The sequence below is a fragment of the Aquarana catesbeiana genome, linkage group LG10 (assembly GCF_042186555.1).
Source record: "Aquarana catesbeiana isolate 2022-GZ linkage group LG10, ASM4218655v1, whole genome shotgun sequence".
Taxonomy (NCBI): Eukaryota; Metazoa; Chordata; class Amphibia; order Anura; family Ranidae; genus Aquarana; species Aquarana catesbeiana.
Genome location: NC_133333.1, coordinates 18,240,932 through 18,264,762, shown reverse-complemented (window position 1 = coordinate 18,264,762; position 23,831 = coordinate 18,240,932). Strand labels below are relative to the sequence as shown.

At 42.3% G+C, this 23,831-nt stretch overlaps 1 protein-coding gene across 1 annotated transcript in view; it reads left to right on the top strand.

Annotated features, from left to right (window-relative positions):
- The first annotated feature begins 10,199 nt into the window (after positions 1-10,199).
- Positions 10,200-23,831, top strand: part of LOC141110417 (uncharacterized) — a 56,881-nt gene continuing 43,249 nt past the window's right edge. Inside the window, exons 1-4 of the mRNA XM_073601755.1 lie at positions 10,200-10,322; positions 10,797-10,907; positions 13,136-13,282; positions 22,557-22,688. Of these exons, the coding sequence (XP_073457856.1) occupies positions 10,247-10,322; positions 10,797-10,907; positions 13,136-13,282; positions 22,557-22,688 (466 nt within the window). The 5' untranslated portion in view covers positions 10,200-10,246. The remainder of the gene's footprint in view (positions 10,323-10,796; positions 10,908-13,135; positions 13,283-22,556; positions 22,689-23,831) is intronic.

The window sequence follows — 23,831 nt, the reverse complement described above, 5'->3', positions numbered from 1 at the left end:
CCATCCATGTGGCCACTTTGTTTGTATATTTTGCTTTTAGTCTTTCATTTTTTTTTTTAACAATATATTTATTAAATTTTACAAAGAGTCAGTACAGAGTGTGTAAAGTAGCATTATATCAACATTTCATATTGAGTAATACAGCATACGTCAACAATTAGTATCAAAGATATCAGTTATGAAGATAAGATGCATTTTATGAAGATTTAACGAGTTATATATAGCTTATGCGTAAGTTTGATGGTGTCAGTACTGTCTCCCCGCCCTGGCACCCCAAATTGGGCACTCACTGTGCCACGGGAGGTGAGGCAGCTTTTCAACCACCAGTTGTTAAACATTCTATAACAAAAAAAAAACAACTAAAGTGAGCCAAGGAATGCATAGCTTGTAACTATTGATCACATAGAATTAGGAGTCCTGCTTATTAAATATATACTCTTTTTTCTTTTTTCAGCTTCTCAGGTGAAGAACGCCAGGCAGGATGCTGCCCGTGCAGGTATAGGGGTAAATGCAGGATGCAGATAGTTGGTGCTGTTTAGGCCTAGTGGGATGTTACAGTATTTCTGTTTGATGTTTCGCAGATCTATTTATTTAATTCTGATGAACTTATATCCATTAAAGAGTTGTGCGTCTCGGATCGGATATCCATGGTTCCCATTTTTGAAGAAATGATGTGATAGTTAGGTTGGCTTTAGCGAAGGCGAATTCCATTTGGAAATGGTAGTTTAACTGAACAATGAGATCTGACCTAATGGGAGGTTCCATTTTTTCGCTAGAGCTAAGCGAGCTGCAATAAGGATGTGAGTCTCCACTTTGGCCAATTGGGGACATCAAGAACCAGAAGAAGATCCCATGAGGATGATGGTAGGGGGACCTTGTAGACCGTTGAGATGAGAGTAGCAACTTCCTGCCAGTATCTGTGAATGAAAGGGCATTCCCACCAAACGTGTTGCAGAGTGCCTATTTTGGTGCAGTTCTGCCAGCATTGAGGTGAGGTAGCTGGGTATATCTTTGCCAATCTGGCTGGGGTATAGCACCATTTATGGAACAATTTTTGAATTGATTCCCAGTGGGAGGTGCAGCGTGATACTCGAAGTGGAAGAGATAAGGCTTTGTGCCATATCGCGGGTTTTGGTGGGGAGGTAGTAAAGGATGACCAGAAGTCAACAGAAGGAGACGAATGGTTTGTGGGCGGTGTCGTCAATATCTTGTACATCCCTGAGATTCCTTTTACTTCTGGAGCTGGAGTTTCGTAGAATTTCAAGATATCAGCCATTGGAGCATTGTCATTGAGTATATTGATTGAGGAAATGATAGAGCGAATCCGTAGGTATAAGAAAAAAGTTGATGTTGGGATGTCGAATAGATGTTGCAGCTGTAAGAATGAATGGATCCCTGTTGTGGACATCAGTTGGCCAATATTGGTAACACCTTTCTGTGTCCAAGGTTTAATGGACAGGTCAGGCGATATCAGTTCTACTGCTTGAATGGGGATTTTGGAAAGGGTCAAGTTAGGTATTCCCTTAGCTTGTTGTGTGAGGGCCGTCCACACCCGTAGAGCCGTTGTTGTAGAGTGTAGAAATTGATGTTGTGGTTTTAAGCTGAGTAGGGTAGCCGATAGGATGTGTTTCAGGTTTGCTGTGAGGGCTGCAGATTCAATTTGAGGCCACGTTTTCCTGGAGGTGGGTGACCACCATTCTTTCAATTGGTCCAGTACCACTGCCTTATAGTAAGCATGGATGTTAGAGGCTCCCATTCCACCGTATTGTACTGGTGATAAAATAATGTTCTGTTTAAATCTGGGTTTTTTCTGTTGCCAGATAAATACATTGAGTAACCCTTGTAACTGATTTAATTGGGTGGAAAGCAGTGGTAGAGGGATTGTACGGAACATATACAGGATATGAGGGAGCAGGTACATTTTGACTTGGGCTATTCTACCAGCCCAGGAGACATAGGAATTACTTATGTCTTTGGCAATGCACATAAGCTTTTCTTGTAACACGGCATAGTTCACTTTCATCAATGTATTGCTCCGGGAGGTTAGGTGAATCCATAAATAGTGAAGTGATGAGTTTTTGGACCATGTGAAGGGTGTGTTTTTTGTTATGAGCTGTGTGGTCTGTTGATCTATCCCTAAGTTTAGCATAGTGGATTTACCATTATTGATTTTGTAAAGAGATATTAGGCTCAATTTTTCAAGAATTTTCAGAACGTTCGGAAGGGGGGATTCAGGTTTTGTTAGAGTGATGATAACATCGTCTGCATACAAGCCTATTTTGTGCTCTACGCCTCCTATTTTGATACCTAAAATTGTTGATGCAGATCTGATGGCTTGTGCAAGGGGTTCCATCACCATGGCAAAAATCAAGGGTGAAAGTGGGCACCCTTGCCTTGTGCCATTAGTGATGTTGAACGGAGTGGACGTTATCCCTGACGTCCAGACTCGGGCGCTTGGGGAGGAATACAGATTTAATATCGCTGTTAGGATAGACCCTGACAGCCCAAACTTGCACAAGACTTTTTCCATGTATTTCCAATGAACTCTATCAAACGCCTTCTCTGCATCTAGTGAAAGGAAGAGAGAAGGCGTTTGTCTATGCTCCACCCATTGGATTAAATCGATGAGGCGTCTAGTTCCGTCTGAGGCTTGTCTGCCGGGTACAAATCCAACCTGGTCAGGATTTATTATTTGTGGGATGATTGTGGAGAGACGCTGAGCTAGCAATTTCGTGTATAATTTGGTGTCTGTGTTTAACAGTGAAATTGGGCGATAATTTGCTGGATTGTCAGGGGATTTGCCTGGTTTGGGTAGGGTAACAATCAGGGCATCTAGAGATTCCTTGGGAATTTTGCCCATAGTAGTATAATAATTAAAGGTGTTGCATAGGTGTGGGTTGATTAAGTCTGAGAAACATTTGTAATATGCGTTTGGGAATCCGTCGGGACCAGGGACTTTGTGTAGGGGCAGTTTTTTTATTGTTTTGAGGATTTTGGTGGGAGAGAAAGCTGTAGAAATAGTTTCCAGCTGTGCAGTGGAAATGGAAGATGTATAGATGAGAGGAACTTTTCAATGTCCTCCATTTTAGGATGGGCTTCTTGATCTGATTCTTTAAGATTATAAAGTTTGGCGTAAAATGCACTAAACTCGTTTGCAACAACTAATGGGTTATGTAAACAAAAATGTGGGGTTCTTGCGAGCCACAAGTGGACCAATGCCTCTAAGGTGTAAGTCAACTATTTATAAGCAGCAAACACTTCACCACGTTTCATCCCGTGTATTAAAATATATAACCAATTGTGCCTGCGCTATAAAATGTGAACTAAGTAGAAAAATCGTGCAGAAATATTAAATTAAAACCGTAATTAATATGCTATTAAAGACATATATGTATATAAATATACATATATTGTGCAATCCTTATATATGAAAAAACCTCAAAGTGCATACACAAAAAAGTGCAATCCTTGTATATACAATACTCAAAGTGCATCATGCATATATATAAACATAAAATCTATGTGCAAATCCTGTGGCAATCAAGTGTCCAATCAGAATACGATCGGCTAATTAAAACCAAAACAAAAAAGTGCAAGTATTCAGTGTCCATAAATCAAGTGTCCATCATGCTTCTCCTGAATGGTGTCCAAATCACAACAACCTTAATGTGCTCTCCCGTGATCCCCCACTTGTGCTTGCACTCACTTCTATTCGTGTGACACGGTATTTAAACAGTGTCTAACACGCATTGGGGTCACTCCTGGACTCACTCAGGGTACACTGATGTATATTCAATCCTCTCAGGTAAAGCCAAATATCATTCATAAAAAAGAAAAAGAGAGCTCCATGGTGTAATATAGTAAGGGATTTATTTAAAGTAAAAAGTATTCCTCCAGGAGGGTACTCACAATATGCGGGTGCTACAGTGCACCAGACTTTTCAGGTATAACAGAAAATTGGTTATTGTCAAAGTAGCTCTTAATCTCGGATCTAAGTCCTTTTTCCAATATCGGGTTGGAGAGCAGGGACGTGTTCAGTCTCCAAATAGTATGTTGTGTGGATTTGTTGCTGTTAAATAATGTGATCGATATCGGCGCGTGGTCAGAGCAGGTAATTGTACCAATTTGCGCTTCAGTGATTTTTTGTAGTAGGAATTTATCTGTGAGGAACATATCAATCCGAAAGTAAGATTGCTGAGAGTTGGAGTAAAAAGTGTAATCTCGCTCCGTATCGTGTGTGCATCTCCAGGGGTCATAAAGGTCTTCATTATGCAAGAGAGAGGACAATGTAGAGGGCCTGCGTTTGCTTGGGTTAGACGTGTCTAGAGAGTTATCAATTATTTCATTAAAGTCCCCACATAGTACTACTGGGCTGGATCTGTAAGGTGCCATTTTAGAGAGTAGATTGTTGTAAAACTTTTTTTGGCCTGTGTTGGGTGCGTAAAGATTTACCAACGTGAGGCGTTGGTTCTCAATTGTTGCGGAGAGAATCAAGTATCTGCCGTCTTCGTCAGCTTCACAGTGGTGGAACTGAAAAGAGATGGACGAACGAATTGCTATCATAACCCCTCTCTTTTTGGCGGGGGCATTTTAGCAGGGAATGTCCTGGGATGGGGACGAGGGGAGCGAGATTGCACTCATAAAATTATTCAACTTAAGGTCTTGTAATGGAAGCAAGGAGCGTACAGTAATACTGAGAAGGTCAAATAAAAATTATGTTATGTCGCTAGGTATATTGTACGGAGCTGTATTAAATATAGCAAAGGTGATTCAATTCGGTAGTATACAGGTCAATCAAGAAGTGAAACACTCAAAAAGAGAGTAACCAAAAAAAAAAAAGAAAAAGATAAAATTAACAACAATAACTAGAATATCAGTGTGCGTGGCACACTATAACCTGAGGGAGTGAGGTTAACACTAAATCAGTGTCCACAGAGGATCCTATGAGTGCTCGCAACCGAAGGCCTTTGGGTTGTGATGGTTATCGCCTCGATCAGGGACCCGGTTCCGGAATGATGTGGAGTGTGAATGGGAGCCTGTGCGGTCACGCGTGTAGGGGGAGAAAACCCCAGTTGGTTAATTTTTTGTACCCTTCTTTGGGAGTGTGAATGGGGATAATTTGTTGTTGATATGTCACCAGGAATTTGGTCAGGAAACCCCATTTGTCAGTGATTTTTTTTTCTTGTAGAATGGCGGTAATGGTCGTGAATGCTCTTCTCATATCCATGGTGGCTTTGGAGAGGTCATTGAACAGGAGGACATTTGTATACGGTGCTGGTAGTGGTTTAGTGGTTTTGGCTGCCTGTAAAATTTGCTCCTTAACATGAAAGTAATGCACTCTTGCAAGAATATCCCTCGGGATGTCCGGGGATAGGTGCGCAGGTTTGGCGAACCTGTGCGCCCGGTCAATGGTAATATCCCGTGCATTCAAACGAGGCAGTAAACGTGAGAACAACTGTTGTAAGTAAGGAGTAATTTCATTCGATTTGACAGATTCGGGAACACCTCTAAATTTTATATTGTTCCTCCTGGAACGATCTTCCAAATCTGCCAATTTTAATTTTATGTGGTGTATTTCGGATGCATGATGCTCATGTGCATCCAATAATTCATTGTCAGCTCTGACATGGTCATGCATGCTCTCTTCAAGCATATGAGCTCTTCCTTCTAGGCAGTCTACCCTGTCATGTATTTGGGAGACAGAGAGTTGTAATTCCCTGTGGAGATCTTTTTGCAATGTGAGGAGCATTGATTTTAGCATGGATTCAGTAACAGGATTATCTGATGCAGGGACTGCTGCCAGAGCAGGGATATGTGTTGTATCAGTGTCCCTGTCTGCCCATTGATGCTTCTTGGGCTGGGGCTCTTTGCTGGGGGAGAGGGCTGGAGAAGAAGCCAGCCTCTTACCTCTGTCCATGCCAGATTGGAATGCTGCGGCGTTTGGGGAGGGTATTGTGTCCATGTCCTCTCTCAGTATGTTGTCCCCAAATGGTAGTGCTGGGAATTCCTCTTGTGAGGGAACCGAACGGCGCTCCTCATCCACTGCGATGCGGGCTGTGCCTGAGGCGTTGTTCCCGGAGCCGGCACCATCTTAGGCCTCGTTCATGGCCGCGCTGCAGTAATAGTCAGTGAGGCAGCGTGGTGCGGGCGGTTTATTCTGCCGTCTAGACATGCCCAGGACGGTCACGGATCCTTTCCCCCTCCGTGTAGCCGGACATCAGTTCCACTCATTGCATCAATACACTGTATGAGGAGGTACCATGTTTATGCTCCTTTAGGGGGTTGGCCCATGACACCCTACCATAGCTCCCAACTGTCCCTGATTTTGTGGGACTGCCCCTGATTTGGAACAATGTCCCTCTGGCCCTCTTTCTTCCTTATTTGTCCCTCATTCTGGTCTGATCTATATAGTTGTATATAAAATGCACTACTTATCTATTAAAAAAGTGTTTCCCAGTGCTAAACCTTTCATCCAATTCTCCTTTAATTGGGGCGTGGCACGGGGTCTGTCTTATGCCTATATACTTTTGCTAATAGGTATCCTTCATTGCCATCTCAGAAAGTTGGGAGGTATGCCCTACATTCACCAGATGTCCTCAGTTTGTGGGTTAAATGATGCATTGGAGAGGGACATCATTGGAAAGGAGGTGAATATTGCAGCCAGAGAATTTTACTAATAAAATAGCCTGGAGCTGGCATTAAGGAAGGAACATGATTTGTTCATTATGGCAAAAAGTTAATCAAATGAACCTGATTTTAAGAGATCAAGAAAAAAAATTAGCATTTATTACTCGCCATGTGTTTTAATAACAGCCTTTAGATGTGCATAGATGTAGACATATTGGTGTCTTAAAAGGCACCCCCCGCCCGCGTGTGGGAGACATACAGGAAAACGGCAACCCCCCCGCAGGAGATGGATGGGAAGGCAGCAACCCCCCCTCTTGTGGGAGATGGACAGGAAGGCAGCAATCCACCATTTTCATAGCCCTAACTCATACGGGCCCCCCTGGCCAAGCTCCTTGTACCCATGTTGGAGAGGACAAGGGCCTCTTTACCATACCCCTGGTTTGTCAGGATTATCAGAATATGAAAGCCCTCTTTAAAAAAAGGTAACCTAGAAATAAGCACCTAAATGACTGACAAGTCCATTATTAAAGAAAAAAAAAAAAAATCCCCAAAAAATGACCCTACCCTAAATTAATCCAACCTCAATTACAATGCCCACCACCCCAAGAATCGCCGAAAAAAAACCAAAAAAACAATGGACCAGGCATACAGGACTGATCCTGATGCCACTATTCACGAAATGACAGCTCCCTGACAGCTAAATAAAGGAACAGGTGAGGAAAGTGGTAACATCATTGATTAAACATGGCCATGGCCATATTTGGTTAATATACCTGCCCAAATATGACCAGTGGCCATATTTGGGCAGTGATGTCAACACTATCCCCGCCCCTTTATTTATGTGGCCAGGGATTCCTGGTCATGTAAGTCAATGGTGCCAGTCACATCAGTGGTTGCTAAGGATCCGGCAAATATCAGAACCTACCCCTTCCAAAGCAATAATTGACAGTGGAAAGCTGTCATCTATAGAAGCGGTAGAGAAATACTGCCTTTATATACGAAGTTTGGCTCCCGAAGAACAGGGAGGGAAACAGGCCAACTGACCAAATTAACCTGTCCAAAAGTCTGCGTAAAAAACAGGGGTTTAGTTATCAGGCATTTGCAAACGCATGCATAAGCTGCAAGGCCTCTTCACGGCACCCTGTGTATGCGTGCAGTCCTAACGCTACTGAATTTATAAGCGTCTCCACAATGGAAGCACATGCATTAAATGGATAGATGAGGGGCAGGTGGGCCTGGAGGCAGCCCAATCCCCCCCAAGGACCTGGAGCACACTGGACACCCAGCAAGAGCAGCTTATGCATGCATTTACAAATGCATGCTAACTAAACCCCTGTTTTTAACACCTCCAGGCCCACCTGCCACTCATCTATCCATCTGCCCCTCATCTAATTATAAGCGGAGACTTGGAGTAAGCCTTCTTGTCCAACATCAGTGCCTGATCTCACAAAAGTGCTTCTGGAAGAATGGTGAAACATTCCCATAGACACACTCCTAAACCTTGTGGGCAGCCTTCCCATAAGAGTTGAAGCTGTTATAGCTGCAAAGGGGGGGCCAACTCAATATTGAACCCTACGGACTAAGACTGGGATGTCATTAAAATTCATGTGCGTGTAAAGGCAGGCGTCCCAATACTTTTGGCAATATAGCTTTGATTTTATCAGTCCCTTTCTCTACAGCCCCAGCTGCACCAACTAATTATTAGGAAGCACTCTGAGGCTTCCTGCTCATTCACAAACTGAAGCATAGAAAAGCCATTTTACTATGCCTCAGTGATGAATGAACACATGAGTGATTGGTACAGATTGCTCACTGTTCATTCAGGAAAGGAAGGGGCCAGTAAATTACATTTACTTACTCATTCTCCGCTCTCCATCCTGAAACATCCCCCTGCAGAGGGAGGGAGAGGAGGAGAAGCTGGCAGTGTTACAGGGAGAGGCAGAAGAGGATCGGTGTCTGCAATAAGACAGTACAGCCGGCCCTCCTGCTCATCAGGTGCCCGGGCCTCACTTTTGAACTGATGGGGCCCGGGCCCAGTACAGGAGGACTGGCTGTACTGCCTTATCAGCGGCCCTGGTTGTTTTACAAGGTCATTGTTTACAATCTTTTTAAAGAATAACATGTCACTGTTGGTCGCTTGATGTAGTTCATTGAGGTTCCTGGCAGAATGTAACTGCCTGTCCATAGTGGAGGTACAGGCAGACAGCTACACAGCCAGTATGCAGGACCTTGGCATTACACCCACCGTCTACTGATTTTGGGTGCAATGCTTTACAGGTCCCTAACAAAAATAAATAATAAATGCATATTTTTTTTACCTGCAAAAAATGTGCATTTATTTATTTACCATATATACTCGAGTATAAGTCGTTCCGAGTATAAGTCGAGGCCCTAATTTACCACAAAAAAAATTGGAAAAACTTATTGACCTGAGTATAAGACGAGGGTGAGAAATGCACAGCTACTGTAAGTGGAAAAGAGGGTCAACAATGCCCATTTGCAGCATCACTGTGCCCATTTGCAGCCATAGGTCCCCTGAACTTCAAACTCGGTAGTTAAGGGTTCCTAGATGGCCCCTAGCTGCAGCCAAAATTTGGGGTCTCTGAACCCAAAGAGTCCCGAAATGACATTGTTGCAGATGGACACAGTTGACCGAATTTGGGGCCCCGTATCTCGGGGCCACATAGTGCTAAGAACCCCAAATTTGGTGTGCAAACCTAGTGGAACTAGCACCATAGAATTTCCAAAGCTGGGGTTTCTAGCACCAAGTGTCCCCGAGATACAGGGCCCCAAAAATCAGTTCAGAAAATGTCAAGCACTTTTCTGCAGCAGAGAATGACATTTTCCGAACTGGTTTTGGGGCCCCGTATCTCAGGGCCACTTGGAGCTAGGAACCCCAGCTTTGGATATGTTGTGGTACCAGTTCCACTGGGTTCGCACACCAAATTTGGGGTTCTTAGTACCAAGTGGCCCTTAGATATGGGGCCCCAAAGTCAGTTCGGAAAATTAAATTTTTTGCTGCAGAAAAGTGCTTGACTCCAGTATAAGTCGAGGGGGGCACTTTCAGCACAAAAAAATGTGCTGAAAAATTCGACTTATACTCGAGTATATATGGTATTTATTTTTTATTTTTTTGCAAAAGTGATCTTATCCTTTAAGAAAACTATAGCATTCACCACATCTCAGGACTAGTAGCTGCAATTTATTACATATTTGTTCTTGGATTTAGATACAATAAATAATACTAATTAAATAAAAAATACAATAAATACAATTAAAGGAATGCTAAAATATCATTAAAATACCATTGGTTGTGAGGCTACATGGCATACCTTATGTATACTTTGGTAATATTACAGGTTGATAAAGCAGGGTCTATGCCTCTAAAGCATTATTAACAAAAATAAAGCATGTGCCTTTTTTTTTTGTTACGTTCTCATTCCTACCAAGTTCTTGTCCTCTAACTTGTTTTGCTGCATATTTCCATTATAATCTATGACGTTGATTAAAAGGGTGACTTTTTAGTTTCCTCATACCATTGGTCATGTTCACCCCCCTCCAGATTTCACATAAAATAGGCTCAGCATTGACCTCCAGCAGTAGTGACGGAGGTGACACCATGACAGAACACGTTGGGTGGAGAATGGACGGTCTACTGAGTTTTCTCTGCCTGCTTTGTGTCCTCATAACACCAGGTATGTCTGATCTCAGCAGGGGATAGATTTTGAACTACATCTATGCTATCTCTGTGGAATGAGAAGGTCCCCTTCCCGTCATAGTGAGATAGTTAGGTGTGTTGCTGGTTTATTCTTGGGTTTCGTGGTTGGCACTTCTGTCTTGCATCCCTGGGGTTATGGGGTTAAATCCTAGCCAAGATTACATGGAGTTTACATGTTCTCTCTTTGCTTGCATACTCCATAGACATGCTGGTAGGCTAATTGCCTCCCGTGTATATTATCCCTAGTATGTGAGCGAGAGAAACCTTAGATTGTAAGCTATTTGAGGGCATGGACTGGTGAATGTACAATATTTAAAATGCTGTGTGAATTGATGGCGCCATTTAAATACCTGTAATAAATAACATTTTACAATAAATGGAAGCTAGTGTTCATGTAAGGGGTTCTGTCTGTCAATCAATATTCACTCTTATATTCTAATATATTTTTCAGGTCATTCTCTTACATGCATCAAATGTAGTGGACTAAATTCCTGCATGGGATCTTCTGAGACATGTAGTCCTAATTACAGTTGCGGCGTGGCCTATAGAGAAACCACTGAAGGTAAGCCTTGCAAAATATTTCTGGAGTACAATCAATTTTTATTTTCATTATTTAATGAGGACTCATAGGCGTGCACACAGGGTGTGCCAGATGTGCCTGGGCACACCCTAATCACCCTGTTGCTTGACTGTAGAAAAAGGGACTGAGGAATCTCTGTCCCCAGTCCCTTTCTCTGTCTCAAAAGTGAGACATCAGGGGTCTGTTTAGACCCCTGATATTTCACCAAAGCCCCCCAATGGGGCTCCTAAAAGAAATGTAAAAAAATATAAGAATAAAAAATTATTGTAAAAAATGAAAAAAAATGGTAAGTAATAATAAAATAAATAAAATAAAAAATATAAAATAAAATTAAATAAATAAATAAAAAACTACTATTACCAATCTCTGCCCTACTGACACCGTCTACTGCTCTACTGACACTGTGCACTGCCCTGCTGTTATATATAGCTATACACACAGTATGTGTGTGTTTGAGCTTTGGGGTGCACACACCTATGTGAGGAATGCAACCAAAGCAACTAATTCTAAGTAGAGCGAGTGAAAGTGAATTTCTCCGATGGGTTTGTGAGGTTTCCCTGATCCTTGAAGTCTGTATTGCCTTGGCCAAGATTGTCTTGTGGTGGCTTTTGGTTCTCTAGTATGTATAGTCTTGTATGTATGATTCTTAACGGCTGTATTTTCTCAACCATGTTTGTCTTGTGGTGGCTTCAGCGCTTCTAATATGTCTACTCTAATACTCTGTGTGTCTAATACTCTATGTGTGATATTTCAAGGCTGTATTGTCTTGGTCATGCTTGTTTTATGGTGTCTTAAAGTGTAGTTCCACCCAAAAGTGGAACCTCTGCTTATCTTCTTCCTCTTCCCCCTCCGGTGCCACATTTGGCACCTTTCAAGGGGGAGGGGGAAACGGGTACCTGTTTTTGACAGGTACCCGTCCCCACTTCCTGGAGACAGTGCCATGGCGAGTCCCTTAGAAGATCGGTCCCCTCCTCCTTCCTCCACCGCCAGTTATAAAATGTAACACGCTTCTTGCATGTGCAGTAGGGAATCGGCTGTCAAGCTGAAAGGCTTCACTACCAGTTTCCCTTATGACGAATGGTGACAGAGGCAAAATCGGCTGTTGTGCCGACATCACAGGCTCCCTGGACAGGTAAGTGTCCATGTATTAAAAATCAGCAGCTACAGTATTTGTAGCTGCTGACTTTCAATTTTTTTCCCCAGGCAGAACACCTCTTTAAGTTCTCCAGTATGTCTAGTCCACTGTGTAAAAAAATGATCATGCCTTAAAGGGTGAGTCCACCCAAAACAGATTTTAGTTTTTGAGAAATATAAACCTTAGCGCCTTTGGATTATATAACTGATCATCAAACTCCAGCTGCAGTAAAAAAGCTCACTAGTAAGCAAATTGCAAAGAAGCAAAGTAGGAATGTAAAAACAGTTTGCTGTGCATAGGGTTGATCAAATTCATGTAAAACATGCAGAACACGCAAAAAAATTCAGAACACGCAAAAAACATGCATAACACACAAAGGGTTAATAAAGTCCCATTAGGTGATGAAATAAAGTCCTTGTGCTTAAATTGACATCTCCTGTGCAATGGTGTTCAAACTGGATGTACACACACCCTGGATGTTGACCAACTATCGCTAGTATGGTCCAATAAGCATGTGGGGATACCCCTAGGGAACCTGTTGAAATGACATCTCTTGCAAGAGTGCACCTCACAAATATAGATGGAAATGACAAACGAAAACCTTCATTGCGCAATGTTGTAAAATGTGCAATGAGGCTTTTCCTTTAAAAATATTTGCATATGGTTTCTCCATAGATGTACACATAAACTAACTGCGGCTGTCTCTTGATGAAGTGGGCGCTATCCCGTGAAATGCATAGAGATTACCGCTTCTGCAAATGAACAATGATTTACTAACCACATTGGCATTTAGACTGCACTTTGGTGAAACAGTGTTTTTAATTCTACAAGAAAATGTGGATATGTATAGGTTTTTTATGTAAATTGAAATCATTTTTATATATTTTTTAAATTTGTTGTACCATTTTACTTAGCACCAATCCTAAAAGTCCCATGGCAATATTGTCTTTTTGGTAGTTCTGGTATATTGGGGACTGAGTGCTGCTAAGGTCTGATCATGGGGGGGGGGGGCTGTTTTTGTTTCTAGATTAATATATTGCAGCTATATAATTCTACTGTGATAATTATTGTGCAGGGGGAAACATTACTACAGTCTATATGAAGTCATGTGTGTCGAATAGCAAGTGTAATAAAACGGGCAGCATCAGCTATACTGGCGGCATAAAGAAGATTGGGATTTCATGCTGCGACACCGATAACTGCACTCCATCTCTACCCCAATGTAAGTTCCTTTATTTTATTATTAATATTTTTATGTTCTCATTCACAAAATATTAACATATTCACAATATTAATACTTTTATAGCCACATATTTACATTTCCCTAAATACAAACCCCAATCTATCCTCAATGTGAAATCAATTTCACCTCTATACATAAAAGTGTATCAATTCTGTAAAATTAAGTAAAATAAATATTTCATATAAATTTCATTTCATAAATAGTATAAAAAATCAAAATGATTGGGTGCAGTCTATCCCCAAGTTTCCAGGTATCTGTAAATACTTTAATTGTTCTTGTTGTTGTTCAGTTATTTAGTTGTGTCCAACTCTTCGTGACCTCATGGACCATAGCGTGCCAGGCTTCTCTGTCCTCCACTGCCTCCCAGAGTTTACCTAAAGTGTTTGTTAACCCCCCAAATAAATGGATCCTGCTCCTTTAACCACTTCAGTCCCGGAAGGATTTACCCCCTTCCTGACCAGAGCACTTTTTATAATTTGGCACTGCGTCGCTTTAACTGCTAATTGCGCGGTCATGCAATGCTGTACACAAACGAAACTTGCGTCCTTTTCTTCCCACAAATAGAGCTTTCTTTTGATGGTATTTGATCACCTCTGCCGTTTTTATTTTTTGCGCTATAAACGGAAAAAGACCGAAAATTTAAAAAAAAAAAAAAAATTTCTACTTTTTGTTATAAAAAAAAATCCAATAAACTCAATTTTAGTCATACATTTAGGCCAAAATGTATTCGGCCACATGTCTTTGGTAAAAAAAATGTCAATAAGCGTATATTTATTGGTTTGCGCAAAAGTTATAGCGTCTGCAAAGTAGGGTACATTTTCTGGAATTTACACAGCTTTTAATTTATGACTGCCTATGTCGTTTCTTGAGGTGCTAAAATGGCAGGGCGGTACAACCCCCCCCCAAATGACCCCATTTTGGAAAGTATACACCCCAAGGAAATTGCTGAGAGGCATGTTGAGTCCATTGAATATTCATTTTTTTGTCCCAAGTGATTGAATAATGACAAAAAAAAAAAAATTACAAAAAGTTGTCACTAAATGATATATTGCTCACACAGGCCATGGGCATATGTGGAATTGCACCCCAAAATACATTTAGCTGCTTCTCCTGAGTATGGGGATACCACATGTGTGGGACTTTTTGGGAGCCTAGCCGCGTACGGGGCCCCGAAAACCAATCACTGCTTTCAGGATTTCTAAGGGCGTACATTTTTGGTTTTACTCCTCACTACCTATCACAGTTTTGAAGGCCATAAAATGCCCAGATGGCACAAACCCCCCCAAATGACCCCATTTTGGAAAGTAGACACCCCAAGCTATTTGCTTTGAGGCATCTTTTTGGGGGGGTTCGTTGGGTATAGGTACTCGGGAGGACATAAAGAAAATGCCTCTCATGCAGCCGACTGATTTGGTTGGGGATGTGAATGGGGGAAGTACGGGCGCTGCAGAAGTGGTGGGTTCCCAATTAGGATTGGCGAATGCAGCAGGAAGGGCATTATGGGCACGACGGGCCTGTGTTTGTCTTTTTGGTGGCAGCGGGACACTACTTGTGCTTGCCACCTCACCAGCTTGAACTGCACTTATGGGACTCGCCACGTCACCAAGTGTTACTGCAGTGCTGGTTTGACTACGACCGGGGTGTACTAGGCCGCTGGTGCTTGCCAGTTCACCAAAACGCTACCAAAAAAACTGTTAGCGATCGCAGGGATCAGGCCTGACTCTGCCAACGCTGCAGTTATGCGTTTAGTGTTTTGTAAGTGACAGTGATCGATCGATACTGCACCTGGGTGGGCTGGGCTGGGCCGGGCGGAGGGGCAAAACGCAGGTGCTAGCAGGTATCTGGGCTGATCCCACTAACACTGCGTTTGTGGGAACCCTAAACTGCTGGGGACGCTAGTATAGATCTGATCGGATCAGATATTGATCCGTTCAGATACTATACCACTAAGGGAGGTGTACGGTGCGTGCGTGGGTGTTAGCGGTACTGGCGCTAATCTGACGCTGCCTGGGGCTGGTGCTTGCCAGTTCACCAAAACGCTACCAAAAAAACTGTTAGCGATCGCAGGGATCAGGCCTGACTCTGCGAATGCTGCAGTTATGCGTTTAGTGTTTTGTAAGTGACAGCGATAAATCGATACTGCACTTGGGTGAGCTGGGCTGGGCCGGGCGGAGGGGGAAAACGCAGGTGCTAGCAGGTATCTGGGCTGATCCCGATAACACTGCATTTTTGGGAACCCTAAACTGCTGGGAACGCTAGTATAGATCTGATCGGATCAGATATTGATCCGTTCAGATAGTATACCACTAAGGGAGGCGTATGCTGCGTGCGTGGGTGTTAGCGGTACTGGCGCTAATCTGACGCTGCCTGGGGCGACGCATATCACCGCCGGGCGATCAGGGGGCTAAACCTTTATTAGGTAATAAACGGCGGGTGCCCTGACACTATAAAAAATAGACAAACTAACCAGCGTCACCCGTACAGGTTATACGGTGATCAGTGGTGAAAGGGTTAACTAGGGGGCAATCAAAGGGTTAAAACATTTAATAGGTAGTATATGAGGGTCCCTGTTGCTATAAAACGCTGACGGCGAACCTAAATATTTACCTCCCTAACTAGCGTCACCAGCGACACTAATACAGCGATCAGAAAAATGATCGCTTAGTGACACTGGTGATGGGGGGTGATCAAGGGGTTAAAACTTTATTAGGGGGGGTTAGGGGGGTATCCTAGACCTACAGGGGGCTAATACTCACTGCCCTACCACTTCTAACTGTCACAAACTGACACCATGCAGTAATCAGAAAAAAATAAATAAATACTGCTTGGTGTCAGTGTGACATAGGGGGGGGAGGGGTGATTGGGGGGTGATCGGGGGTGTAATGTGTGCCTGGCATGTTCTACTGTGTGTGTGTAGTGTTGTGCACTCACATGTCTTCTCTCCTCAGCGCTGGAACGGAAACTGCCGAGCCGAGGAGAGATGACATCACATCCTCTGCCTGTGTGTACTACACACAGGCAGGGGAGGATTCCCATTGGCTGGGAGCGATCACGAGGGGGGGGCCACGATCGGATGGCCTCCCCCTCGCCTCTCAATGCTCCCAGACAAATGCCGTCCGCCGCTGGCACCGGGGGGGTCTGATTGGACCCCCCGCCCGCGGGAGGCAGATCACGTATGGGTACGTGATTCTGCCTGCCCGCGCCATTCTGCCGACATATATCGTCGTTAGGCGGTCGGCAAGTGATTAAAGCATGTTATATGACACAGTGCTTGTCCTGTGTCATTTGGCCCCCTATAACACCTAAAGCACCTGGCTGATCCTGCCAGTTTCTCCCCACCTCTCTGTAAACTGGCCACGGTGTATCCTGGCTGCTGAGCCCTAACACTGTGGTCAGTTTCATCAGCAGCCTGCTATCTACTCTCCTCTCTGCTCCTGTGTCCTCCTCCCCTCTCTGTCTGTGTGTGAGCCACCCCTCCCCCTCCTGCTGCTCTCATAACACTAACCTGTATACACCATCAGCACTGCCTCCTATTGCAGTGTCCCCCACTGTGAATGATTTATAAATAGAAATGCTGGGTGCAGCCGCCACCATTCCTGGTAATGGAACCAGGCAGTGGAGACTTTCGTCTTTACGCCTGGTTCCCTACTGTGTATGCGTGAGTCGCGCTGCACTAGTTTGATATTCTTGCTGTCCAAGGGACTTTCATTTCTTCTCCAACACCCTAGTTCAAAAGCACTGATTGTTCGGCGTTCAGCCTTCCCTATGGTACAACTTTCACAGCCATAGGTCACTACTGGGAATACCATAGCTTTAACTATACAGCACTTTGGGGGTTATTTACTAAAGGCAAATCCACTTTGCACTACAAGTGCAAACTACAAGTGCAAAGTGCACTTGAAATTACACTTAAAGTGCACTTGGAAATGCAGTCACTGTAAATCTAAGGGGTAGATCTGAAATGAGGGGAAGCTCTGCTGATTTTATCATCCTATCATGTGCAAGCTAAAATGCTGTTTTTTATTTTCCTTGCATGTCCCCCTCAGATCTACAGCGACTGCACTTCCAAGTGCACTTTCAGTGGAATTTCAAGTGCAAAGTGCAGTTTGCACTTGTAGTGCAAAGTGGATTTGCCTTTAGTAAATAACCCCCTATGTTGGTAGGGTGACGCCTGCTTTTTATAATGTTGTCTAGGTTTGCCATTGCTTTCCTCCCAAGAAGCAAGCGTCTCTTAATTTCATGGCTACAGTCACCGTCTGCCGTGATCTTGGAGCCTAGGAAGATAAAATCTGTCGTGCGACACTGTACACAAATAAAATTGTTCTTTTTTTCCCCACAATTAAAGCTTTGTTTTGGTGGTATTTGATCACCTCTGCGGTTTTAATTTTTTACGCTATAAACGAAACAAGACCAAGGATTTTGAAAAAAATAAATATTTTTTACTTATTGCTATAAAACACATCCAATAAAAAAATGTAAAAAATCAAATTTCTTCATAAATTTAGGCCAATATGTATTCTGCTACATGTTTTTGGTAAAAAGCCGGTCCGCTCTGCTGCAGTATATATATGCGGTGGGCGGTCCAGAAGTGGTTAATACATAATTCACTGCCAGCAAGACAGAATTTAAGGGGAAATCTCTCTAACCACAGCTAGCTGTCCATGTTTGCATGTCTTGTGCATATTGGCTGAGCCAATGCAGAAATGACAGCCCAAACACTGTTTTGGTTCTTAAGAAACCAAATAGGATGGAGGGGTGGGAGATGTTACGTCGTGGTTAGATTATTGTAGCATAGCCGTATTATGCAATGTGCAAAATCTATTTTTTCATCTGGGAATTAAGGTATTTTATAAGTCACCCACAGTGAAATTCTATTCTGTGCTTTGCCCCATTTAATAAAGCCCCTGAAGTTATGTTTCTGTTTCTGGGAAAAAAAAGTATATTTAATGTTGAGCTACAAACAAAATATGTTTTTGTATGAATTGTATATAAAAAAAATAATGAAGAAAAATAAAAGCTAAAGGAAGAAGATAATGATGGGGTTAATAAAAAGCAATTGGGGTTAACAAGGGTTTAAACTTTCATTCATGTGTTTGTAATAGGTTTACAATTCACAATGAGTAATTTCTGAAGAATGGCTACAGCTATAGACTTCACAAATAAAACTAATGAAGAGATAAAGAGTAGGTCTCAGCTTTCAGTATTTGCAATATAGCCAGGGCTGCGGTTAGAAATCACGGGGCCCCGTACAGCCTACCTAATCATTATTAGTGGACACAAACATAACAGAAAACCTGTGTGAATTACCCTTTTCTTATTTGTTTTAAAAAAAAATATATATATATATAGATATATATATATATATATATCTATATATATATTTTTTTTTTTATATGTTAAAAAAAAGTTAAATTATTTTGTTTTACAAATTGTAATAAATAATTTTAATAAAGTTTATTCATAATTTTTTTTTTTGTACTATTTTTTTACAGGACAGGGAAGCCAGCAGTGCCGCAGGACCGGAGGGCGGGCACGGTGACAGGGGGACACACGGTGGGGGGGGTTCAGAAGCAGGCAGAACAGGGAGGGGGATCAGTGCTGGAGAAGCAATTACAGGGCTGATATCCTGTGTCTGTGTCTCTCCCTGCAGCAGTTGAAAGCTGGCTGGAGGGGGTAAAAATGGCTTTCAGCTGCTGCAGAGAGCCGCACAGGGCATCCTTCTGTAATTGCTCCTCTGCCTGACCGCACGATTCCTCCTGCTATTTAAGCCCCCCTGTGTGCCCAAGCCCCCTACAGAAGGACTGGTGGTCCCACCCCATCAGCGGCCCTGCATGTAGCACTGTAGGCTCCATCAGGAGATCTGCTCCCCCAAAGCAATCACTGGAAGAGCTTATCTCCCAGTGAAAACAATAAGCAGGGCTGATCTGTATTCTGATGGATTGGGCTTGCATAGCCCAGCTGACAGCCAGAGAGCAGAGGCAGGAGCAGGGCGGTGCTAGATTATTTTGCACCCCCAGGCAAGACTAGCTATTTGCACTCCCCCATCCCCCAAAAAAGTTAAATAAAACTTCTGAGCTTGTTCAAATGCATTAAAAATTAATATATGTATATGTTTATATATTTATAAATTATCTTTGTATAAATTTATGAATCAGATCCACTTATAAGGCTCCAATAGTCCCATTTTTTTTTTTTTTCTCGCACATTCACTGCACATTATTACCGCTCACTCATCGTTTGCTTGAGGTTGCTGAGCATCATTACCTTTCCCTGATTGGTTACTAGAGGTTAACGTGGGAGTCTCTCCATGAAGGAGACCCTGAACTGGAGGTTGCAGTCTCTCTATATAGGGGCCCCTGAACTGTAGGTAACAGTCTCTCTATGGAGGATCTCCAGGGGCCTCTCCATAAGGAAACTTACATTTCCAGTTCAGGGGCCGAGGGGCCCCTCTATAGGGAGACTACTATCTCCAGTCTAGAGGCCCTTCTATAGAGAAACTGCTACCTCCAGTCTAGGGGCCCCTCCTATTGTAGGGTGACATTTGAATGGAAAGCCCCTGGGATAGTAAATCAGTTCAGAGTGCAGTGACAATAATGCAGGAACACTGTGCTCCCCCCAGCAGTTTATGGCTTAAGGTGCCTGCTCGGTGTGTGTTCTGTATGTGGTCTGTTGAGTTGAATCTATTGAGCCCAATCCGGCTCTCCCCTCCTGCACCTCCTCCACAGATACGGTCGCCAGTCAGACCTGTGAGTGTAGCCACAGGACGGCATGCAGCGCTTGCTATGTGGGGAAGGGATCGAACTCTCAGCACGCACTGGCAGCATTCCCAGTGAAAGTAAAGCTGTGCTAGAAGAGGAAGAGGACAGATTACTCTCCTTTGACAGGGCTACAGTCAGCACTAGAGAAAGCAAATGCAGCTGACTGTCCCTTCTGTGGTCGGTGCCGGAAACCCTGGACAGCAAGAGAATCCATTGGCCGTGGCTGCGCCCTAGGCGTCAGTGACCCCAGTCGGCTGCCTAGTTTGCCTAGCAGGAGCACTGGCCTTGGGAAGGAGATGCCCCCCCCACCCCAGCTGCACGCTCTCCATCGCAGCACCTAAGGCAGGTGCCTCTCCTGCCTCTGGCTTGGCCCAGCCCTGGATCGACTTGTACTTCTCTCTTCTCATAAATCTTTTTTCTATCTCTTTCATTTTTTTCAGCAGATGCCTCAGGCAGTTCAGCATTGATCCTCCTTGTTCTGCTCTCATTTGACACTTTTGTTTCTCAAAAACATATTTTCTATTTCCTTCTGTTTCAGCACATTGCCTCAAGCAGTTTAGAATTTCTGTGCTCTTGATTGAAATCCTGAACTCTACATACTATAGAAACCGGTGTTACAATATGACATCTCGGTCTACTGTCATTATTTACAGTAGCTTTGTTAGTTCATTGAGTTTTCTCCTAAGGCTTGTCAGGACCTTCTCAACCTTGGGAGAAGTTCAATAACATCAAAATGTAATCAAGTAGAGGAGTGCAGCATTATATCATATGGATCTTATACTATTACCAGACTAATGGCCCCTACCCCCACCTATAACTGGCCTTCACAGCAAGGGGCACATGGAAGGACAAACACATATAAGACAAAAACAGTCTTCGTTGGACAGTCTGTTTTTAACGCAGACTGCTGGACAGGTTCATTCAGTTGGTCAGCAGAATGGTTGGTGAGTTGGAATGTTCTGTTTTTGTCTTTTATCCTATACTATATGGCCTACGTATGTGGACCACTCTCCACATAGAGTTCAGATGTTTCCAGTGAAGTGTACAATTAATGCTACAACATATAAAGACATTTTAGACAAATGCGTGCTTCCAATTTTGTGGCCAAATCCATTTCTGTTCCAGCATGACAGTATCCCTGGGCACAAATCCTGCTCCATAGAGATATGGTTTAATGAGTTTGGTTTTGAGAAACTCAAGTGTCCTGAACAGAGCCCTGACCTCAATTCTACTGAACACCTTTGAGATGAATTGAAATACCCATAGCAAACCAGTTCTTCCTTTCCAAGTACCTGGCCATCCTCTTTTGGCTGAATGGGTACAAATTCGCTCAGACACACTCAAAAAATATTGTGGAAAGTCGTCCCAGAAGACTGGAGGCCACAAAATGTGAAACTCCATGTTAATAGCCATGGTTTTGGAATGAAATGTCCTACAAACTCATATAGGTGTGATAGTCAGGTGTCCGGACACCATTGACCGATTACTCACCTGGTAATAACTTTTTCTGCTGGTTAATACTTTGCACTGGGACTCTACTAAAAATGGAAGTGTGATTCCAAACAGAAGTGGGAATAAATAACATTCTTTTCGATCTGTCCTATCTTGTACATTTTATGTCTGTGTGAAGAACTTTAGAGGACAGTAAGAAACTCAGATTTAGGACCCATCTCTGGTATATTGTCTGGTGACTAAGATGATACAAGAGAATGTCTGATACGGTCAGTAAAACCTTTTCTACATGTTTAGCTAGTAGTAGTTAGTTATATTCTGTGGAGCTGTTCTGTAATGTTGAAGATGTTTCCTCACTTATCCAAGGTCCAATGGATGTTGGGAACATTCCCCAGCATTTATAGCTTCAAATATGAGTCACCTTAATCAAATCACACCTTTGTTACACCTTCATCAATGTAAGGTTTATTAAGAAACGACACAAATACCGTATCTCTCTGTTTTCATGGCACCATGGATATTGTGTTACGTAATTAGAGCAGTGTGGTTTCACAAACTCACACCTCCCAGGTTTTTGGACAATCAGAATTTGCCTTGACACATAACATGACACCATGGCCATGGAATTGCCTCGTTAGCACTGGCATAATGATCACATGACTTTGTTTGTAAATAAAAGGTTGGGGTTACTGTTATGGTTCATTATTATCTACTCTCATGTTCCCAGCTAACAAGGAGCCTTTTTGCACACAATAAGAGGTCCAGGATAGTTGAATGGGACTTCTCTAACCCTAATGAGCCATTTAAAGCCATTACACCCTTAAAAACCACCCAAATTTGTACCCTAATGCATTTTGGCAACATTTCAACAATACAAAAACTGATGTTTAAGAGTTAACCTAACCCAAAACCTGCTGAGCTTACATAGAGCCATAAAATAATGTTCTGCTTAATTAATAACACTTCAAAATTGTCTTTGAAGAATACTTTTGTATCATACTTATGTTTTTTTTTTTTAAACTAATATTATCATGTTCTAACAGTGCCAGCTACCAGTTCCCAGGCCAATGGACTTGTTTGCCCATCATGCCGAGGGCAGTTCTGGTGTAAGCAAGAGACGAATATACAATGTACTGGCAGTGAGAAAACTTGCCTTTTTCAATATTCCTCATCAGGTATTTCAACATTATTTTATGTTTGTATGTATTTATTTACTTTAATTAAAAAGCATTTGACATGAAAATACATTCCCAACCACATCAAAATTAGTCTTTAACCCTATCAGTGCTTTGCAGTGATAGAGATGCACGAGGCTGCCATCTTTATCTTGGAAAAGCTTCTGTCCTTCAGCTGTATTGTCCCAATGACCATCGGATCGGTCTGCCTCCATGACTCACTTTTCATTGCTTGGGGGAGGTGGCCAAAGCCAGTTCCATCCGATGCCTAGGGCAAGAAGAGAAGGCAAAGGTTCTGGGGAATGTTGTGGCTCAATGTGTGTGTATATGTTGGAAAATGGAGGCAAAAAGGGCTCTCATGGTACAGTATGGACTTACACAATGAATTTAGAAAAATATAAATTTATTATACAAAAAATATTTGTAGTTAAAAACATAGACAAATGTATACTAAACACCGGATGCTACTCATTGGGCTAGCTTTACTGTCTAGTATTTTTTTTACTTCATTAAAGTGTATCTTTTCCAAAAAAATTAAGTTTGAAAGAACACTGTGCAAATATGGTGTGACATAAAATATTGCAACGACCGCCATTTTATTCTCTAGGGTCTCTAAAAAAAAGACGGATGCTTTATATAATAAATAATAATAATAATAATAAATTACAATAATATTAATAAAAATGTTTTATTATTATTAATTTGTTCCGTTCCATTTGTTTAGATGCGGCATTTGTTATTTCGGATAATTCGTAACTTTGGATAAATTCGTCTTTGTTATGTTCACTAACAGCCAAATTTGAAAGGAAATTCCAATACCTATAATTTAATAGTTAGTTAAGTTATTATTAGTTAGTTATTATTTTAGATTTTCGAATTTTCGGGTTTTCGAATTTCCGATTTGTTTTTCGAATGTCCATATTACCAATTTTTTTCCAATTTTTATTGAATTTCCGATTTTTATCGAATTTCTGAATCTCAGATTTTTTTTCCAATTTCTGATTTTTAAAAAAATTTTTTTAGAATTCCCGATTTTTTTCGAATTTAAGAATTGCGATCATAACCAATGACCCAAAAAACAAAAAAACAAAAACAAAAAAACAAATGAAATGAAAACAAACAAATTTTTCGGCAGTGCACGTG